At 41.7% G+C, this 22,574-nt stretch overlaps 1 protein-coding gene across 6 annotated transcripts in view; it reads right to left on the bottom strand.

The window, feature by feature from the left end:
- The window catches only part of RSU1 (Ras suppressor protein 1), a 249,288-nt gene that overhangs the window by 207,768 nt on the left and 18,946 nt on the right, over positions 1-22,574 (bottom strand). For 4 of the 6 annotated variants that reach the window (XM_072825680.1, XM_072825682.1, XM_072825684.1 and 1 more), the window contains exon 3: positions 3,119-3,169. The exons of the other annotated variants lie outside the window; for them this stretch is intronic. In XM_072825680.1, the coding sequence (XP_072681781.1) occupies positions 3,119-3,169 (51 nt within the window). The remainder of the gene's footprint in view (positions 1-3,118; positions 3,170-22,574) is intronic. 6 annotated transcript variants of the gene reach the window in all.

Raw genomic sequence — 22,574 nt, 5'->3', positions numbered from 1 at the left:
TCCTAGGAAGCCACTCTGTGCTCAGCAGTAGATGTTAAAGAAAAATAAGAAACAAATGGCCTCATTTTCTTTCAAGAAAACTTCAGATTTGGAGAGAGCAGGTGAGAGAGCAGTAGGACAAGGACATGCCGCATTGGCATTAAGGGTCTCTGAGACAGGAGCCTAGGGATCGGGGCAGGTTCTCAAAGTCCAGCAAATCATACCTTCCACCACCTGTGTGTTCTTGCAGAGCGAATGCTGTTTCAGAAGGGACAGCCCCGGCAGAGGAGCCTCATCTTCACTCTGAAACCACTCCCCCTGAGTCAGAAAGCACCTTTGCCAGGTTGCCAGCTGGCACCGCCACATCAGAGCAAAAAGGAAGAAGGAAAAGATTCACTCTGTGCTCTGCCTTCCGTCTAAATACATCAAGAAGATGTGTGCATCTAGGAAAGCTGTTACAGGCAGAGCGATTCCCCCCACTCCAACTCTACCAAAACCCATCCACACTGACTCAATTTAAATTGGGGTTTAAATTTATTTATTTTTATTTTTTAAAGATTTTATTTATTTATTTGAGAGAGAGAACAAGAGAGCACAAGCAGAGGGAGGGGCAGAGAGAGGGAGGAGCAGGCTCACGGTGAGCAGACAGCCCCACGCAGGACATGATCCTAGGACCCTATGATCATGACCTGAGCTGAAGGCACATGTTTAACCACCTGAGCTGCCCAGGAACTCCAGGTTTAAATTTAAATGGTGCTGCTCTACGTTATGATGAACGCCTACTAGCAACTGGCTTGATAATTTTGAAATATTTTTTATGAACTCCAATAAAGAAAGCTTTAAGAATTTCTGCTCACAAAATCTTGGGGGAATTTAGGGTCATCTGCCCACTTCCGACTTCCTGTAGCCTCAAACTACTCCTCGTATGTTGAGAGGACTGGCCCACATCAAAACCACCAGCAGGGAAAGGAAGTCCAATCGTTGACACATGGTCCCAATGGCTCTGCAGATACTGGTTCCATGTGTAGTCACATGGTGTCCCCAAATCAAGGTCCCCGTCTGAGCCCGCTAGTCATTCGTTCAGTAAGTACACAAGTGGAAACGTCAAACAACAGTGTAATTGGCAGACTATGAGAAAAACACAAATACTTTTGCAAGATAAAACAGGGCTGAGGGGTTTATCTTCTGAGTGCCACTGGTTTTAATGCAGCATTGTCAGCCAGGCCTTATTAAAAGCCACAGGAAGTGAAAGACACTGATTACAATACAAAGTGACAGGAGGGTGTGCTCAGCCACTTACATTTAATGCATATTTATATTTCCATCAAATGGACATATTTACTATAAATACTTGAAAAACCATAGCGAAGTCATTCATTTAAATGCCAGAAAAATAGTAAAAGATGCTAATTTGACCTTAGTGGAACAGATCGAATGTCACTGACACTACTCACCATGGCTTGAAACAGAACTTACCAAGACGATTAATTAGAGTTTACTGGATTAGGTCAAGAGTGTCTCAAATGGAAAAATAAAGAAAAAGAAAAAAAACAGGGAAGAGAGAAATTTGAAGTTTAAATCCATTCACAGTCAACCTCTTTAACAATAGCAGATACAGTTTAACTCAATTTTTATGCCACTCTAAATTAATCTAGTATTATATGCCTGGAGAAAGAAACTGATCCACTCAACCCTAAGATTTCTATCTTTGTGGACACGTAAAAAGAAATAAACTACAGTTGAAAAGTTTGAAATATTACATATATATATATTTTTTTTTTTTTAAAGAACAGAGCGATTAATGATGTAATAGGAATACAGCAGGTTTTGCTTCTTGTTTTTGCTTTTTTTGCTCTACTGATGATGCAAATCTAACCATGGGAAGCTTGGCAATTAAGTATTTTCATGAACTGTGCAACAGTTTCAGGAACTTCTGATCACAAAATCTCGGGGAATTCAGGGATTATGCTGTCTGGCTTTCAAGACAAACTACAAATCTCCTCTATATTGGGACTACGGTCTCAGTGGACCATAGGATCATTTGCTATGAAAACCATGAAACTGGCAGCATATTACCTGCTACAAAAATGATCACATGTGACTTGGAGCCCTTCCTTTCAGCTTCTGTAATCACCGTTATGCAAATGTGACAATCGTGCCACTCTGCCTTGGTCTTACAAATATGTGCTTTTTGCTAAGAATGAACTAAATCTGCCTGTTTCCTGCACGCCAGAGGCCCTAACTGCCCTCTTAATTCTCAATAATCAGCAGCTCTGTGACATTGCCTCAAGCTGTATATAATGCACATACACACATAAATTTACGAGACAAATCCCTCAACATGACATTCAGCTCAATTTCATGGGACTCAGAAAGCTCCCTAACAAATTCTTGCCACATGATTAGAAAATCATTCAAGTCTGCAGGAAATATGGCAAGCACAAAGAAGTGACAGTCAATTAGGAATAAGAAAGGAGAGTGAGTCCCTGTTATTAAAATCTTTAAAGTCACAGCTCTAAGAATCAGATGGCCCATTATCACTCACACGAGGTATTTTCATAAAAACAGCTATCAATTCTATATGTTAACCATGCCGTGACACCACCCACACCACAGAGAAGTCTTCTTGGGAGCCAGAATCAAAAAATGTGAAAAATGCAGGTGCAGATTTATATAACTTACACAGTTTTGTAGGGCTCCCCCCCCCATCAATCAGTGAAGTATAACAACAGTTAAATATTCTCCTTTTGAGGAGGAAGTACAGAGAAAGCCAAGAACGCTTACTCCCAATATTCTTTAGTAAGTTTTGTTTTGTTTTATTTGTTTACCATGAAACACTAGTGAATCACCTGGTAGTTCAGGTGAATGGAGCCCTTACCACCCCCGAAAGGAACCATTTCCTGAGAAGCAATATCACGTTCATTCTGCAGCTTACATACGTGAGGAAAGAATCTTCAAAACAGAGCAAAGTACAAAATACAGGACAATATGCTCATGTATTGTACTGTCACCAAAAGTCATTCTAGGTTTTCCCCACATAACATCGGTCATTAGCATCTTTAAAGGAAACAAAAGACTCAGCAGCATCACCATATTACCTAAAAGTCAGAAACTGTAACAAACGGTAAAGTTAACTCACTTGTTAGCTTGTTGTGGCTGAGGACCAGTTGTGTGATGTGGGATAAGGAGACTGTAAAAGAAAAAGAAAAAAAAAAAACACACACACAGTCAGTAAGTGTACCCAAATTATCCCCACACTCCTACAAGGTAAAGTGTTAAATTATCTTCACAGGTTGAAGTGTTACCGCTCACAAAAATAGAAGCAAGGTTTCATGTAACACTATCTGTTAAATGTTAAGCCAAATTAAGAAAAGTTATGCAATTAGCACAGCAAGTTAGAGCTAATGAGATTAATGTCGCAGGATCAAATATGACAAGGGCCAGTTAGCTTTGCTCTGTGACCTGCTCCGCTGGCCTAGCCTGAGCGATCCATCTCAATTAAGGTGTCCCCGTCAGAAGTGGCCTGGGATGTGGAGAGGCCTGATGCCTCACCTGCACCAGAAGAACATCATATGAAGACAGAAAAGCCCACATCACATGAACAGGCAGCACACTGCTTCACCTGCGTCGTCCACTGGCAGCCCAGAAATTCTTTTACATGCTACTGAGTGACTAAAAGAGAAGAATTTTCCTCTAAAATAATTTTGGTTGATATTTCAAAGCACCTGCAGATTGCTCACCAGTTTCAAACAATATCATGGAGGTTTAAGTTGCACAAGATCAGGCTTGCTTAAAAGATGGTTTTTCCAACTCTAAAGAAAGAAAATATACATAGATCCACAAGAGAAAAAAAAAAGTCTGAGAAAAAAGTGACCGGTCTCCCTTTTTGGGTTCTAAAACTTCACAGAATGATCAGCATATCGTTTCAAACAATATGTTTCAAATATCTATTTTACATATTGAACAGATTCTGACATTTTTCTAATATTCTTTCTCTAAGAACATTATATTAATGCAGCAGTTTTTTCCCTAAGAAGTGAGAAGACAAAATTTTTTCTCAAGAAGGATCTTCATGTTGGACCCCAGTGAGCTGGGAAGAAAATGAGTGTATCACTCCTGACCATTACTTTTGAGTAGGTTTCTTTTCTTTTCCCCCCAACCATCACAAAGTTATAGAAAATTCAAAATGCAGTACAGAGACCTGTTTTCCTGCCCTCAACCATTAGAGATCATGCTGCTGGCCTGATGCCCCATAAACTCAGGGTATTCTGAGGATGGCATCCCACAACAGAACCACAGCACAGTCACCCAAGCCAAAAGCTTCCCAACATACATCACTACCACCTAATCCTCACAGCCCTCACCCCAGTTTTACTGAATGTCCCAAGCATTTCTTTTAGAAAAAAAACAAACCGGTTCAGAACCGCATTACATGCAGCTAGTGGATCTCTTAGGTCACCTCTTGTCTGCATTTCTCTTTCCTTGACTTTCATGACCTTGGTAACTGTGAAGCCTGCCTGCAGGCCAAAATATTCTATATTATGACCTCCATGCAGATTTGTCAATTTGTTTATTCACGATTAGACTGAGGTTAAGCATCGTTGGGAGTGGGCACCTGGGTGGCTCAGTGGTTGAGCATCTGCCTTTGGCTCGTGTCACGATCCCAGGGTCCTGGGATCAAGTCCCACATCGGGCTCCCCATGCAGAGCCTGCTTCTCCGTCTGCCTGTGTCTCTGCCTTTCTCTCCGTGTCTCTCATGAATAAATAAATAAAATCTTTTTTTAAAAAAAAAAAGCATCTTTGGAAGGAATGTCAAGAAAATGCGGCGCTCTTCTCAATGCATCCTATCAGGTGGCAGACAAGTTCGGTTTGTCTTGTCACTGACGATCTTCCCTTGATCGTTTATGTCTGCCAGGCTTCTCCACTGCAAATTTCTTCTTTTCCCTTTTGTAATTAATAAGCACTTGGGGAGAAGGGGGGTTAAGAAAGGAAGGGTATTTCAGAGCTATGTAAAGATCCTGTGCCAAGTGTCTCATGATCCCCACCCAGGGCAACCTTTACCCTCTCGATACATTTGGCAATGTCTGGAAACATTTTTGAGTCTAACAATGATGGCCACTAAGAACCAAAACTCTCCTATGTGGCTCACACTGTATGTATTAGACGGCACTGGTCCAGAGCAGAGGCATCCTGGGGGCAGGCGCCAGGGATGCTGCCTCACATCCTACAATGCAGGACGCAGCCCACTCACTCCTCTGCAACTATCTCCAAACCCCAGAAACAGTCTGGTGCTTCTGTAAGAATAGCTGGGCAAAACATAGCTTTAGCTACTCAGGATCATCAGGTCCAAAATGTCAACAGTGTTGCTGTTGAGAAATTGCAATTTCTTTCCTTATATCTGTATTGCTTAGTGGTTTCCTATTTTAGTCAGTGGATTATTATCTACTGTTATTATTTATGCTGGTGTTCAAATTGTCCGGTCTGGCCAGAGGGAGCCCATCCAAGCCGGATGCTATCCCTCTGACAGGTCCCCACTGCTCCCTGAACACCTCCCCACTTTCTGGCACAAGATATTCAAGCTCATCTTGTCCTTTTTCAGCCACAGCCCTGAAATCACCATTTCTCTAATGAGCTCTGGTTCCTTTTTGTGGAAAATGGTATTTATAAGACAAAATCTGAGCACCAGATGTGTTCATTGCTATTTGGGGCTCAGTATTCTCAGCTCCTTTCAGTGGACAGAGCTTGAGAATACACACACACACACACACACACACACTATACTGATTTCACTATATTATTGAAAACTCTGAGCTCACAACAATATATCCAACTCTAATACAACATCACACAGTTCACTCCAGTTTCTTTCCTCTCTGTGTTTGTAATTCCCCTCTCTAACAGTGAAAATTCTGGCTCCCATTATCTCTAACCTACTTACTATGTAATCAATAACCCTATATATAACTGCATGAAATAGAGTTCTCTTACAGCTAGACCGAGATAGCTCTATGCTTCTTTGCAGGGGCACCTGGAAGTTCGGTACTCATTCTTGGTCATGATCAAGATGAGGAAGCTAGCTAGAGATGTGTGATGTTCAGCTTAAAGTTGAATACATCCAGGAAATCTCCAGGGTCAGAGTGTTTTACACTGGTTAGGGATGTGTAGACTGACGGCTTACACCTAGCTATGAGGTACACGACCAGTTGGGCATAAAAAACACTGGTGGACATTTTTGCCCAGGCTATTCTGAAACCCAGATTCCTTATACAATCTTGATAGTTCATAACCTGGAGAATAAACATGTCCTGAGCAACTGAGAAATGACTCTGGGGAGCAGCCCCACTGAGCCTCTGATGCCCCCAAAGCTCACCCATGCTTTCCTATGCCTGCTAAGCCAGATCCTATGCCTTTGTTAACTCCTTAAGCGCGCAGGCTCTGTGGAACTTGAGTCCTTTCAACTACCCAGCTTTAGAATCAATGTGGTAACCAATCTCCCACACACACACACACCCCTCCCTCCAGCTGGGACACCTTCATACTGCTCAGACTACCCTGCTCACCCGCCCCTCCATGGACACACCCTTCTCGTCCTGCTTGGGCTGGACCTGGCCAGGTTCCCCAACCTGCACAGATGCTCAACTCACTCCACTCGGGTCCCATTCCACCATTCTAGACCACCAGGCCCTCCCAACCCTGACCATCTCTCCTTTTCTGTCCCACTCACCGGCCTAAGGACTGAACTGTTAGGGAAGGTGAAGCGCAAAGCAATGGGGAAGGAGGAGAGCATTCTTGTGGTTTCTGACAGAGTCGCAATGGTGGCTTCTCACATGATGTTTAAGATTTTAAACACTGTACAACATCTTACACATTTTTATTTGTAAGAGTTAAGATTCCTTGTCCACCAACTAAGCATTCCTTTATCTCTGAAGAATACAGTCTGATATGGGGGGGGAATATCTCAAAGAGCTACCCTCATACCAAACCAGATGAAAAAGGTTCACAGATGTGTAAAGATTATGGTCCCTTTCATGTGAGAGCAAGCAACAAGTAACAGAGGTGCACACAATAAAAGTCTGTCTCTCACTCACACACAGGTGATCCAGAGGCTTCTGATATCTTTGTTGCTCAACCATCCCCATTACATGGCTCCTACTTCATGCTTCAAGATGGCTGCCTGAGTTTAGCCATCACATCTGCATTTCTCTCAAGAAGACTGAAAAAAGAAGGCTTCCTCCTTCAGGATAGTTCCAAGAAGCTGCACATGGTACTTGTACTTGCAATCAATGGATCACAATTTTAGAATACAATGAGGCCTCTCTGCAAGCGAGGCAGGGAAATGCAATCTAAATTCCAGGTGCCCAAGTGCCAGCTAATCAGGGGTTTTACAACCAACAAATGGAGCAAACTGAAAGTGGCAGACAACAAGCAGCCTCACACACTGGCACAGACCTCCATCAGAGCGTCACAGAAATCAATCCTGATGACAAGAGAAAATGAACAATCCTCCCAGCTCTGCCTTAATTCTTCCTAAAATATCACAACTAACTCATTAGAACAATTTTTTTTTTTTGTTCTCTCTTCCAGCTACCATGCACGATGAAAGATTTAATTAGGGAAAGCCAGTTATTTTCCATCATTTCCTTGTGTTCCCTTCAGCAAGCATTTAGCAGGAGAGAAAGTGACAAAGTTTAAAGTTCTTTTTCTGTTTGAATAAAGAGAAACACAGCTGTTGCTTCACCTGATAACACCACCAGAATGTATTTTTCTTTCTCACTATTGTTACAGAGCTACATGATAAAGTAGGTAAGAGGCAGAAAAATTAGAGCAGTAAAGAAAAAGTTAATAAAAGATCTTTGAGAAAATATTTAGGGCAACAAAGGAGTCCAGGCTGGGTCTGCGGGGAGGGCAGTTCAGTTGGACAAAATCAGAAATCACAGAATCAATCACAAAGCCTAGTACAGGCAGAGACTGAGTTGCGACAATCATATTTATAAAACCCGCCACTCCCCTCCACTTGGCAATGGTGAGTTCATTGTGAGTCTTGTATGGAAACCGTGCTGTTAAAAAAGAAGGGAGAAAGTGCCTACCAAAATAGAAATGGATTATTTAAAAGCACAAAAGCTGCCATGGTCAAACATGTTGGGGAGAATGGAAGCAAGCTGTACCCACTGACCCGCCTTGCAAACCTTCATCACACACTGGGAGATCTTCCAGCATGTGAATAACATACTTTCAAGAACGAGCAGCACCAGAAACTGTCAGGAATGAGCAGCACCAGAACAGTGTGAACAAACCGTTATTAAAATTCCTAAAGCAATATTAAACTATGCTTTGCGTAGGCATTTTCCAAATAGAATATATTTCAAAAATCAACCAGAGAACTCAGAAGTGTGTTGACACACACAGTTAAAGGTTACAGGGCCTTGGCCATCATTCTGCCTCTGTCTTTAGAAAGGGTCACTGGGTGAACACTGTTTCAGGCCAGAATGAAGAGTGGGAAACAAAACTGTTGGACAGGAGGTGTTGGTCGGGGAAGGACAGGGTGAGGTTGCTGGCACTGTAACACATGATTTATGACTGTTTGTTCTCCAGCCAAGAAGGGAATCAGCAGGAAAATGCTGAAAGAAGGAACTGGGGAACTGGCCAGTTGAATCATTTCACGAGAAACATAATCAAGGACTCATTTGGGCACTCACCACACTCAGAATGCCAAGAGGCTCTACCCTGGAAATTCTCTATGAAGTAATATCTACTGTACATCCCGGGGAGCCTGGGAAAATCTTGGATTATGTGGAATGTCCCTCTCAAAAATGTCCTGGTTTGAATGGGAAACTACATGGTCACTCATTTAGGGAACACAGAACATGCACGAAAATGCCAAAACACAAAGTATGAAAGAACCATGAACGCAAGAGAAGTGTATCAGAAAGGGTAATGGTACTTCAGTAGACGTTACTTATTATGCAGTGACACATCCAAAAATGCCTCAGGGGCAGAGGGTACACCATACAGTACTGCTAGACCTGCAGGACCTGGAAACGAGAAGTTATGGAGGCAATTCCAGGCTTCCCTGAACAAACAGAAGGAAAACACACAAAGTACAGGACTGCAGGGGGCAGCCAGTATTTTAATGGAATAAATCCAGAGAACTCAAAGGACTAACTAAACATCCCTACAAAAACGAATCATCATTTCTAGATAACACACAGAAGCAGATATTATTTAAAATCAGCTCGGGTTTTGTCCTCCTTTTCGGCATAAAGTAGGCAACATAAGAAAAAAAAAATGCATGATGAGATCCACAGCGCCCTAAGATGACATTATAGACTTGTTTTTCAAAATAACCTAATCTATCACGATGATGTGGCACCCTGGAAACTGTCTCTACCATTTCCTATTTGGCAAATGAGAAAGCAAATGATTCCTCTGGTAGCACTTCAGAGAAGGTAAAAAAAAAAAAAAAGTTCTAGCTTTGCAGAATGACATTTCCATCTGGGGGGGGGGGTGGGGAGGGAGAAACACAGCCAAAGTGAACCAAGAAGAACGAGGTCTGAAAACACACAACATGACACAGGACATGAAGGTGTCTGTAATCTTGCCATAGGTCAGAACTGGCGATCTCTGAGCACCAAAGCAAAGGTTGTGTAACTGGTCACAGAAACTGGACTGTAACTTCCAGTTCATTTCATAGACCAAGCCCCAAATGCAAGCAGAGAAACACCATTACCAACAGAAGGCAAACGGTTTACCCCTTTCCACCAGTTCTTGTGGTAGCAAAGATTGTCGCGTTAGAAGAACCACTATACCTCTGGATGTTCAAGGAGGGCTGCCTTGTTTGGCAACTCCAAGCGCATGAGTCAAATTCTGGGCAACGATGGACTACATCACAAACAGTACCCTCTACTAATTCAGTTCCTCCCAAAGTTATAGACCAAAAAGAAGAATTGATTTGAACTTGAAGTATAGGATGGTTCAAATGGTTTTTCCACTCTGGCTCCCCAGTAGGCTAGCAACAGCCACAGCCCTAAATAACCCTGATTCAGAGACTCCACAGGGATGGGGAAGCCATCCAGATGTCAGCATCCAAAAGCAATGCTGACCAACAATTTGGGTTTTGCATCTCCATGATGCATGATTAAAATGCCTGCCTGTGTCGCATGGCTGAAATTATTTCACCCTTGGTATTAAGACATAGATTCAGATCTTCTTAAATATGCAGCTTTTGCCAATATATCAACATGAAGACAGAAAATAAAATGTTCGATACTAAGATACAATACAAATATCATATTCATCAACACACCCAGAATCATAAAAACATTTTTTCTTTCGAAATTGTTCATAATTTAAAGAAAGTCACCATGATATGAAAGCTTTCCTTTACTTCACAACTAATTATTGCAGTGAGTTAAAAACTCTGTAGTAGCAAGTTTTCGAAATCAGTTTGACTAAATTATACTATTTGCAGATGAGTCTAATAACCATAATTACCTGCTCTTTCATTCAATGGAAAGCAATTTAATTTATGTGACCGCTGAAACAAATGGGATACCTCTTCTGATACATAAGTAAGAGCAGAGAATTCACATGTACTGAGAACCCCATGAGCTGGTCACTGGCTGGGTTACTGTGCCCACCAAAACATTAAGTCAAAAGGTACCAGACCCAACCTACTGCTTATTAAAAACGTGCAGCCCACATCATTCCTGTTCAAATGTATCACATCACAGTTTCCCCCTCAGGAAAAAAGACCAAGAAAAATGATATCTGTGAAGATGCCCAAGAGAATCAGAGAGAAAAATAGAGCCATCCACCTGTGGCACGCAGTCAATCACTCCTGAGGTGCAAGGAGGACAGTACTGACAAACGCATAGTTAGGGCTGTTTTGCGAGACTGAACGGAAGCAATGGGACAGGGATAGAGTATGAGTGAGACACAGTTACTGCCCTCAACAAGATTAGTCTGCAATAATCAGGGCGTGCAATAAAACACTCTGACACATTACGAAATATAAGTGCCATATACAGGAGAGAAGCTGATTTGAAACTCCCATGAGAAGGGAAATGCTTGAAAGTTTTTTCAGGCCTAGTAAAATCTTCAAGGTCCAGACTCAATTTTATTCTGTATCCACCTACCTACCTACCATCTTTTGTTTTGCTTTTCCAGCATAAACTATGCTATGTGTTTAATATGCAAAAAGGCATATTTTTAGAAATCAGTTATAGAATCCTAGAAATCAAAACACTGAAGCCTCTCTCATTTTATAGATAAGGAAACTATGGCGCAGAGCAGTAAAGTGGTTTTTCTGAAGCTCTACAGACAACTAGAGTCAGAAATGAGACTACAAATGAGTTTTCCAGATTCCAACTTGAGCTTCTTCTTTCCAAACTAGGAAAATAATGTTCACCCCTGGATGGAGCATTCTTTTCAAGATGGTGGAAATTCCAGTCATCATAAGAAGTATAAACCTGAATGGAAGACTTAATTCTATTTGAATAAAATATGACAGTTATATAAAGCAACTCAAAGCAAAGAATATCCAGATTTAAGCAGTTTGAGATTCAGATCACAATCCCATGAGATCCTGAGAAAATCACTGGAATGTTCTGGAGCACACAACTTCTCATCTTGAAAATGAAAGGCTGAATTAAATTATTTGATTCTGTGAAACAAAAATAAAATATACGAATGAACTAGTATTTATGTAATGCCTAGTACATCAATGTGCTCTGCTGGGCACTTTATAGCCATTCACTATAATCAAAACTGTTAAAATAAGGTAATAACAAAAATGTTTCCCAAATGCGTAAGACATGTCTAGCACTAAAAAAGGAACTTTATCACCTTATCCATTCCTCACAGTGACCATGCAGAGTAGTACTCCTATCAACCACCTCCCTCCCAATTGTAGATCAGAAAAATGAGTTACAAGGAGATGAAGTAACCTTGCCATGGATTCAGAGCAAGTCAGTAAGACACCCCTTTAAAAGTTGTTTCCAGACTAAAAGCTGATTAATTCTTTAAAAAAAAAATTATTCATTTATTTGAGAGAGAGCGAGCACAGATGGAGAGAGGGAGAAGCAGACTCCCTGCTGAGTGGAGGAGAGCCCAATGCGGGGCTTGATCCTCAGACCCCAAGACCATGACCTGAGCCAAAGGCAGCCGCTTAACCAACTGAGCCACCCAGGTGCCCTGAAAAAGCTGATTAATTCTCACTCTGGTTTTTATTGGCCAGATAAAGCCAACACATATCAACAAGAGGCCAACTGTCCAACATTCTAAGACATCCAAAAGATAAAAAAAAGAGGTTTAATCCATAAGTTCATTTTTTACCAAAATGAAGAATGGCTAAAATCAACAACACAAGAAATAATAGGTGTTGGCAAGGATGTGGAGAAAGGGGAACCCTCCTGCACTGTTTGTGGGAATGCAAACTGGTTCAACCACTCTGGATAACAGTATGGAGGTTTCTTAAGAAGTTAAAGATAGAATTACTCTGTGATCCAGCAATTGCATTTCTAGGTATTTACTCGAAAATACAAAAAAAAAAAAAAAATTCCATTAATTCAAAGGGATAAATGTACCCTGATGGTTATAGCAGCATTATCTATAATAGCCAAATTATGGAAACAGGCCAAATGTCCACCAACTGATGAATGAATAAAGATGTGTAGTATACATACACACACACATATATATAAAATACACATGTACATATATATAACGGAATATTACTCAGAGATAAAAAAGAATGAAATTTTTCCCATTTGGAATGACAGATGGATCTAGAGAATATAATGCTAAATACAGTAAGTCAGAGAACAACAAATACCATACAATCTCAATAATATGTGGAATTTAAGAAACAAAACAAACCAGCAAAGGGGAAAAAAAGAGAAGCAAACCAAGAAACAGACTCTTGACTCTAGAGAACAAACTGATGGTTACTGGGGGGAGAAGGGGGGATGGGTGAAACAGGTGACAAGGGTTAAGGAATGCACTTGTCATGATCAGCACTGAGCGGTGTATGGAAGTGCTAAATCACTATATTGTACACCTGAAACTAATATTATACTGTGTGTTAACTGGAATTTAAACAAAAACTTTTTAAAAATGAAGACATGGACAGTATTAAATGTGCATGGTTTTCTTTTCAGACAACATGGTGCATTCTCGACTTTCACCTCTATCCATACAAATAAACAGGTAGGTAGGGCAGAGGTATTTTTCTCCTTCCTAGGGTCAATGGTAGAAACCTCTCTCTGATTCCTCATTTCTCTAGTTGGGCAGTAGTTCTCTGCTTCCAATAACATTTCTCCAACAAATACAGAGCAACTCTGAGAATGACATGAAGATTATGACAACAGCCAACCCATAGCTAATGATATAAGGAAAAAGCCATATCAAGAATGGAGGGAGAGGCAGGGACTCGGTCTGGTTGGGACCCACAGCCCTGGCACAGGACTATCACAGACAGATCCTCCCTGAGGAGTGAGAAGTTCAAGATCCACATCAGACACCCCCTCTCTGGGCATCTGCACTAGGAAAACAGGTCCCCTTAATGTCTGGCTTTGCAAATCAGGAGAACTTAACTATGGGAGAGCTGGAGACATGGGTCTTAAATGAGCCACACACAGACCCACTCGCTCCAAGATCCAGAGGAGCAGCAGTTGGAAAAGTACCTGGGCCAAATGTGAAGACTTATGACTAATTTTATGGGGTATCCTGGAGAAACAGGGATCTAAAGGAACTTTCTTGGGATCCCTGGGTGGCGCAGCGGTTTGGCACCTGCCTTTGGCCCAGGGCGCGATCCTGGAGACCTGGGATCGAATCCCACGTGGGGCTCCTGGTGCATGGAGCCTGCTTCTCCTTCTGCCTGTGTCTCTGCCTTATTCTCTCTCTCTCTGACTATCACAAATAAATAAAAATTAAAAAAAAAATTTAAAGGAACTTTCTTGAAGAAATGGAAGCACTGGTGATTGCTATTTTTCTTACCCACCTGCCAAACTGGCCCAGCACTGTTGGGCACCATTTCTGATACTACCCATCTACCTAACTAGAACAATTTACTCTGCTTTGGCATTCCCTACAGACCAGCCCCACCCAACCCACCTGCCCCTGTAGATGCCCTTTCAAAATGGTTCCCGACCTGCTACACCCATCCAGCAAATGGCCTCTGTCTGAACCAATGACCCAGCCAAAGTGGCTGCCACTTGGGGCAGGGATCCCAACCACACCCATCAGTGGCCTCACAGCCAGCCACAGGGGGAGCAAACTCCTAAACAGCATGCCCAGAACAGTGACGGTCCAGGGGTAACAGAAGAGCACAGACAGCCCCCAAAGGGGATATCCTAGGAAATCCTGATTCTGGTAATGAGGGAGATTACACTTCTGTGCCCAACATGACGTCTTCTGTGTAAGGCCTCTCTCCAAGACAGGGAGATGTAAGTGATCAACCTAATTCAGGGAAACAGTCAAGAGATAGACAAAATGAGGAGGCAGAGGAATATGTTCCAAATGAAAGAATAAGACAAAATCTTAGAAAAAGAACTGCACAAAGGAAGATAAGCAATCTATCTCATAAAGAGTTAAAAATAATGGTCATAAAGAAAACCATAAAACTCTGGAGAAAAAGGAACACTACAGTGAAAACTTTAAGACAGAAAATATAAAAAAGAATCATCCTGAGCTGAAGAATACAATCACTAAAATGAAAAATACATTCAGGGGAATCAACAGCAGAACAGAGGATGCAAAAAAACAGATCAGTAACCTAGAAAGGAGAATATTGGAAATCACCCAAGCTGACCAAGAAAAAGAAAAAAAAAATAAGCAGAACAGTTTAAGAGACTTCTCAGTACAGAAGTACATACACACATTCCATTTTAAGGGTCCCAGAAGAAACAGTGAGAAAGAAAAAGGAAAGTTATCTAAAGAAATAATAGCTGAAAACTTCCCTAACTTCCCTAGGAAAGGAAACAGGTATCCAGGTCCAGGTATCAGAGACAGCCACAAACAAGATAAACCCAAAGAGACTCAGACCAAGACATATAATTAAAATGTCATGAATAAAGGTAAAGAGAGAATTTTAAGAGCTGCAAGAGAGAAGCAAAAAAGTTAAAAAGGAAAGCTTATTAGGCCCTCAGCTGATTTTTCAGGAGCAACTCTGCAGGCCAGAAGAAAGTGACATGATGTGATCACAGTGCTGAAAGGAAAAAATCTGTAACTAAGAATATTATACTTGACAGGGTTATCATTCAGAATTGAAACGGAGGTAAAGAGTATATAATACGAAAATAAAAGTTAAAGGATTTCATTGCCACTAAACTAGTTTTACAAGAAACGTTAAAGGAACTTCATTAAGCAGAAAAGAAAAGGCTATAAATAGAATTAAGAAAATGATGAAAGAACAAATCTCACTGGTAAAAGCAAACATATAATAAAAGCAGTGCATCAACCACTTATAAGCTTATGGTAAAACACAGAAGTTGTAAGATCAACTATATCTGCAATAATTAGTTAAGAGTACACAAAATTTTTATATGTAAAATGAAATAAAAATAAAATCTAGAAGGGAAGTATAAAAAACATTGTGCTTTAGACTGTGTTCAAAGTTATACAACCATCAACTTAAAATATATGAGGTGTATACACAGGGTGTTACATACAGACCTCATCGTAATCACAAACCAAAACCTATACTAGGTACACAAATAAATAGAAAAGAATCCAAACATAATGCTAAAGAAAGTCATCAAATCACAAAGGGAGAGTAAGAAAAGGAAAAAGGAACAGAACTAGAAAAACAATTAGAAAACAATGAACAAGATGGCAATAAGTACATACCTATGAGAAACTGCTTTAAATGTAAATAAACTAAATGCTCCAGTCAAAAGACAAAGTGACTGAATAGATATTTTTTTAATGGCCCATTGATAAGCTGCTAACGAAAGATTCATTTAAGACCTGGAGACACACACAGACTAAAAAGGATGGAAAAAGATATTCTATGCAAATGCAAATGCAAAGAAAAGCATGGGTAACAATACTCAGACAAAACAGACTTTAAAATAGAGTGCAGAGGAGGGGCAAGACGGCGGAAGAGTAGGGTCTCCAAATCACCTGTCTCCACCAAATTACCTAGAAAACCTTCAAATTATCCTGAAAATCTATGAATTCGGCCTGAGATTTAAAGAGAGAACAGGTGGAATGCTACAGTGAGAAGAGTTCACGCTTCTATCAAGGTAGGAAGATGGGGAAAAAGAAAGAAACAAAAGGCCTCCAAGGGGGAGGGGCCCCGCGAGGAGCCGGGCTGAGGCCGGGGCAAGTGTCCCCAGGACAGGAGAGCCCCGTCCCGAAGGAGCAGGAGCTGCACCGACCTTCCCGGGCGGAAAGGGGCTCGCAGGGAGTTGGAGCAGGACCCAGAAGGGAGGGGATGCCCTCGGGCTCCCCAGGACAGTAACAGAGCAACTGCGTGCCCAGGAGAGTGCGCCGAGCTCCCTAAGGGCTGCAGCGCGCACGGCGGGACCCTGGCGGACCCGGAGCAGCTCGGAGGGGCTTGGGCAGAGGAAGACGCTCCATGCGGAGGGGGCTGCGCGGTTCCAGGAGCAGCTCGGGGGGGGGGGGGGTGGCTCGGGCGGCGGCTCCGCGGAGGGGGCTGCAGGGCGGGAGCGCGAATCCAACAGCACAGGCCCCGGAGCACAGGGCGCCGGGACACAGCCCAGGATCCGGCCTCCCCCCGGGACAGGCAGAGGCCGGGAGGGCCCAGGACAACGAGGACGCTCCTGCCCCGAGCTGAGCATATCAGCGGCCCCGCCCTGGAGCCTCCAGGCCCTGCAGACGGAGAGCTCCAGAGTTCCTGCCGGAGCTGAATCCAGGTTTCCAGAGCTGGCCCCGCCACTGGGGCTGTTGCTCCTGGGGCCTCAAGGGGTAAACAACCCCCACTGAGCCCTGCACCAGGCAGGGGCACAGCAGCTCCCCCAACTGCTAACACCTGAAAATCAGCACAACAGGCCCCTCCCCCAGAAGACCAGCTAGACTGACAACTTCCAGGGGAAGCCAAGGGACTTAAAGTATACAGAATCAGAAGATACTCCCCCGAGGTTCTTTTTTTCTTTTTTTGTTTTTGTTGTTTTGTTTTGTTTTGCTTTTTGATTTGTTTCCTTCCCCCACCCCCTTTTTTTTCCTTTCTTTCTTTTTCTTTCTCTTTTTATTTTTTTTCTTCCTTTTTTTTTTCTCTCTTTTCTTTCCTTCTTTCTCTCCTCTCTTTTTCTCCTTTTCCCAATACAACTTGCTTTTGGCCACTCTGCACTGAGCAAAATGACTAGAAGGAAAACCTCACCTCAAAAGAAAGAATCAGAAACAGTCCTCTCTCCCACAGAGTTACAAAATCTGGATTACAATTCAATGTCAGAAAGCCAATTCAGAAGCACTATTATACAGCTACTGGTGGCTCTAGAAAAAAGCATAAAGGACTCAAGAGACTTCATGACTGCAGAATTTAGAGCTAATCAGGCAGAAATTAAAAATCAATTGAATGAGATGCAATCCAAACTAGAAGTCCTAACGACGAGGGTTAACGAGGTGGAAGAACGAGTGAGTGACATAGAAGACAAGTTGATAGCAAAGAGGGAAACTGAGGAAAAAAGAGACAAACAATTAAAAGACCATGAAGATAGATTAAGGGAAAAAAACGACAGCCTGAGGAAGAAAAACTTACGTTTAATTGGTGTTCCCGAGGGCGCCGAAAGGGACAGAGGGCCAGAATATGTATTTGAACAAATTCTAGCTGAAAACTTTCCTAATCTGGGAAGGGAAACAGGCATTCAGATCCAGGAAATAGAGAGATCCCCCCCTAAAATCAATAAAAACCGTTCAACACCTCAACATTTAATAGTGAAGCTTGCAAATTCCAAAGATAAAGAGAAGATCCTTAAAGCAGCAAGAGACAAGAAATCCCTGACTTTTATGGGGAGGAATATTAGGGTAACAGCAGACCTCTCCACAGAGACCTTGCAGGCCAGAAAGGGCTGGCAGGATATATTCAGGGTCCTAAATGAAAAGAACATGCAACCAAGGATACTTTATCCAGCAAGGCTCTCATTCAAAATGGAACGAGAGATAAAGAGCTTCCAAGACAGGCAGCAACTGAAAGAATATGTGACCTCCAAACCAGCTCTGCAAGAAATTTTAAGGGGGACTCTTAAAATTCCCCTTTAAGAAGAAGTTCAGTGGAACAATCCACAAAAACAAGGACTGAATAGATATCATGATGACACTAAACTCATATCTCTCAATAGTAACTCTGAATGTGAACGGGCTTAATGACCCCATCAAAAGGCGCAGGGTTTCAGACTGGATAAAAAAGCAGGACCCATCTATTTGCTGTCTACAAGAGACTCATTTTAGACAGAAGGACACCTACAGTCTGAAAATAAAAGGTTGGAGAACCATTTACCATTCGAATGGTCCTCAAAAGAAAGCAGGGGTAGCCATCCTTATATCAGATAAACTAAAAATTTACCCCGAAGACTGTAGTGAGAGATGAAGAGGGACACTATATCATACTTAAAGGATCTATCCAACAAGAGGACTTAACAATCCTCAATATATATGCCCCGAATGTGGGAGCTGCCAAATATATAAATCAATTATTAACCAAAGTGAAGAAATACTTAGATAATAAATACACTTATACTGGGTGACTTCAATCTAGCTCTTTCTATACTCGATAGGTCTTCTAAGCACAACATCTCCAAAGAAACGAGAGCTTTCAATGATACACTGGACCAGATGGATTTCACAGATATCTACAGAACTTTACATCCAAACTCAACTGAATACACATTCTTCTCAAGTGCACATGGAACTTTCTCCAGAATAGACCACATACTGGGTCACAAATCGGGTCTGAACCGATACCAAAAGATTGGGATCGTCCCCTGGATATTCTCAGACCATAATGCCTTGAAATTAGAACTAAATCACAACAAGAAGTTTGGAAGGACCTCAAACACGTGGAGGTTAAGGACCATCCTGCTAAAAGATGAAAGGGTCAACCAGGAAATTAAGGAAGAATTAAAAAGATTCATGGAAACTAGTGAGAATGAAGATTCAACCGTTCAAAATCTTTGGGATGCAGCAAAAGCAGTCCTAAGGGGGAAATACATCGCAATACAAGCATCCATTCAAAAACTGGAAAGAACTCAAATACAAAAGCTAACCTTACACATAAAGGAGCTAGAGAAAAAACAGCAAATAGATCCTACACCCAGGAGAAGAAGAGAGTTATTAATAAAGATTTGAGCAGAACTCAACGAAATCGAGACCAGAAGAACTGTGGAACAGATCAACAAAACCAGGAGTTGGTTCTTTGAAAGAATTAATAAGATAGATAAACCATTAGCCAGTCTTATTAAAAAGAAGAGAGAGAAGACTCAAATCAATAAAATCATGAATGAGAAAGGAGAGATCATTACCAACACCAAGGAAATACAAACGATTTTAAAAACATATTATGAACAGCTATACGCCAATAAATTAGGCAATCTAGGAGAAATGGACGCATTCCTGGAAAGCCACAAACTACCAAAACTGGAACAGGAAGAAATAGAAAACCTTAACAGGCCAATAACCAGGGAGGAAATTGAAGCAGTCATCAAAAACCTCCCAAGACACAAGAGTCCGGGGCCAGATGGCTTCCCAGGGGAATTCTATCAAACGTTTAAAGAAGAAACCAGGGATCCCTGGGTGGCGCAGTGGTTCGGCGCCTGCCTTTGGCCCAGGGCGCGATCCTGGAGACCCGGGATCGAATCCCACGTCGGGCTCCCGGTGCATGGAGCCTGCTTCTCCCTCTGCCTATGTCTCTGCCTCTCTTTCTCTCTCTGTGACTATCATAAATAAATAAAACTTAAAAAAAAAAAAAAAAGAAGAAGAAACCATACCTATTCTCCTAAAGCTGTTTGGAAAGATAGAAAGAGATGGAGTACTTCCAAATTCGTTCTATGAGGCCAGCATCACCTTAATTCCAAAACCAGACAAAGACCCCACCAAAAAGGAGAATTACAGACCAATATCCCTGATGAACATGGATGCAAAAATTCTCAACAAGATACTGGCCAATAGGATCCAACAGTACATTAAGAAAATTATTCACCATGACCAAGTAGGATTTATCCCCGGGACACAAGGCTGGTTCAACACTCGTAAAACAATCAACGTGACAGATCATATCAACAAGAGAAAAAAACAAGAACCATATGATCCTCTCAATAGATGCAGAGAAAGCATTTGACAAAGTACAGCATTCATTCCTGATCAAAACTCTTCAGAGTGTAGGGATAGAGGGAACATTCCTCAGCACCTTAAAAGCCACCTATGAAAAACCCACAGCAAATACCATTCTCAATGGGGAAACAGTGGGAGCCTTTCCCCTAAGACCAGGAACACAACAGGGATGTCCACTCTCACCACTGCTATTCATCATAGTACAGGACGTCCTAGCCTCAGCAATCAGACAACAAAAAGAAATAAAAGGCATTCAAATTGGCAAAGAAGTTGTCAAACTTACCCTCTTCACAGATGACATGATACTGTACCTAGAAAACCCAGAAGACCCCACCCCAAGACTGCTAGAACTCATACAGCAATTCAGCAGTGTGGCAGGATACAAAATCAGTGCCCAGAAGTCAGTGGCATTTCTATACACTAACAACGAGACTGAAGAAAGGGAAATTAAGGAGTCAATCCCATTTACAATTGCACCCAAAAGCATAAGATACCTAGGAATAAACCTAACTAAAGAGGTAAAGGATCTATACCCTAAAAACTACAGAACACTTCTGAAAGAAATTGAGGAAGACACAAAGGGATGGAAAAATATTCTATGCTCATGGATTGGAAGAATTAATTTTGTGAAAATGTCTATGCTACCCAGGGCAATTTACACGTTCAATGCAATCCCTATCAAAATACCATGAACTTTCTTCAGAGAGTTGGAACAAATAATCTTAAGATTTGTGTGGAATCAGAAAAGACCCCAAATAGCCAGGGGAATATTGAAAAAGACAACCAAAGCCAGGGGCATCACAGTGCTGGATTTCAAGTTGTACTACAAAGGTGTGATCATCAAGACAGTGTGGTACTAGCACAAAAACAGACACATAGATCAATGGAAGAGAATACAGAACTGAGAAATGGGCCCTCAATCTATGGTCAACTAATGTTCAACAAAGCAGGAAAGACTATCCACTGGAAAAAGGACAGTCTCTTCAGTAAATGGTGCTGGGAAAATTGGACAGCCACGTGCAGAAGAATGAAATTAGACCATTCTCTTACACCATACACAAAGATAAACTCAAAATGGATGAAAGATCTAAATGTGAGACAATTTTGATGGAAATCAAAATCCTAGAAGAGAACACAGGCAACACCCTTTTTGAACTTGGCCACAGCAACTTCTTGCAAGATATATCTAGGAAGGCAAGGGAAACAAAAGCAAAAATGAACTATTAGGACTTAATCAAGATAAAAAGCTTCTGCGCAGCCAAAGAAACAGTCAACAAAACTAAAAGACAACCTACAGAATGGGGAAAGATATCTGCAAATGACATATCAGATAAAGGGCTAGTATCCAAGATCTATAAAGAACTTATTAAACTCAATAGCAAAGAAACAAACAATCCAATCATGAAACGGGCAAAAGACATGAACAGAAATTTCACCAAAGAAGACACACACATGGCCAACAAGCACATGAGAAAAATGCTGCACATCACTGGCCATCAGGGAAATACAAATCAAAACCACAATGAGATACCACCTCACACCAGTGAGAATGGTGAAAATTAACAAGACAGGAAACAACAAATGTTGGAGAGGATGTGGAGAAAGGGGAACCCTCTTGCACTGTTGGTGGGAATATGAACTGGTGCAGCCACTCTGGAAAACTGTATGGAGGTTCCTCAAAGAGTTAAAAATAGACCTGCCCTACGACCCAACAATTGCACTGCTGGGGATTTACCCCAAAGATACAGATGCAGTGAAAAACCGAGACACCTGCACCCCAATGTTTATAGCAGCAATGTCCACAATAGCCAAACCGTGGAAGGAGCCTTGGAGTCCACCGAAAGATAAATGGATAAAGAAGATGTGGTCTATGTATACAATGGAATATTACTCAGCCATTAGAAATGACAAATACCCACCATTTGCTTCGACATGGATGGAACTAGAGGGTATGGATGCTGAGTAAAGTAAGTCAATCAGAAGGACAAACATTATATGGTTTCATTCATACAGGGAATATAAAAAATAATGAAAAGGATTATAGGGGAAAGGAGAGAAAATGAGTGGGAAATATCAGAGAGGGTGACAGAACGTGATAGAGTCCTAACTCTGGGAAACGAACAAGGGGTGGTGGAAGGGTGGTGGGCGGGGGGTTCGGGTGACTGGGTGACGGGCCCTGAGGAGGCACTTGATGGGAAGGGCACTGGGTATTTATACTATATGCTCGCAAATCGAAGTTCAATTTAAAAATATACAAAAAAAAAAAAAAAAAAGAAAGAAAAGAAATCAATTACAAGAAAAGAACTGGA

The sequence above is a fragment of the Canis lupus genome, chromosome 5, assembly GCF_048164855.1.
Source record: "Canis lupus baileyi chromosome 5, mCanLup2.hap1, whole genome shotgun sequence".
Classification (NCBI taxonomy): domain Eukaryota; kingdom Metazoa; phylum Chordata; class Mammalia; order Carnivora; family Canidae; genus Canis; species Canis lupus.
The sequence above is the reverse complement of the archived record's forward strand: the minus strand, read 5'-3'. Positions and strand labels throughout refer to the sequence as shown.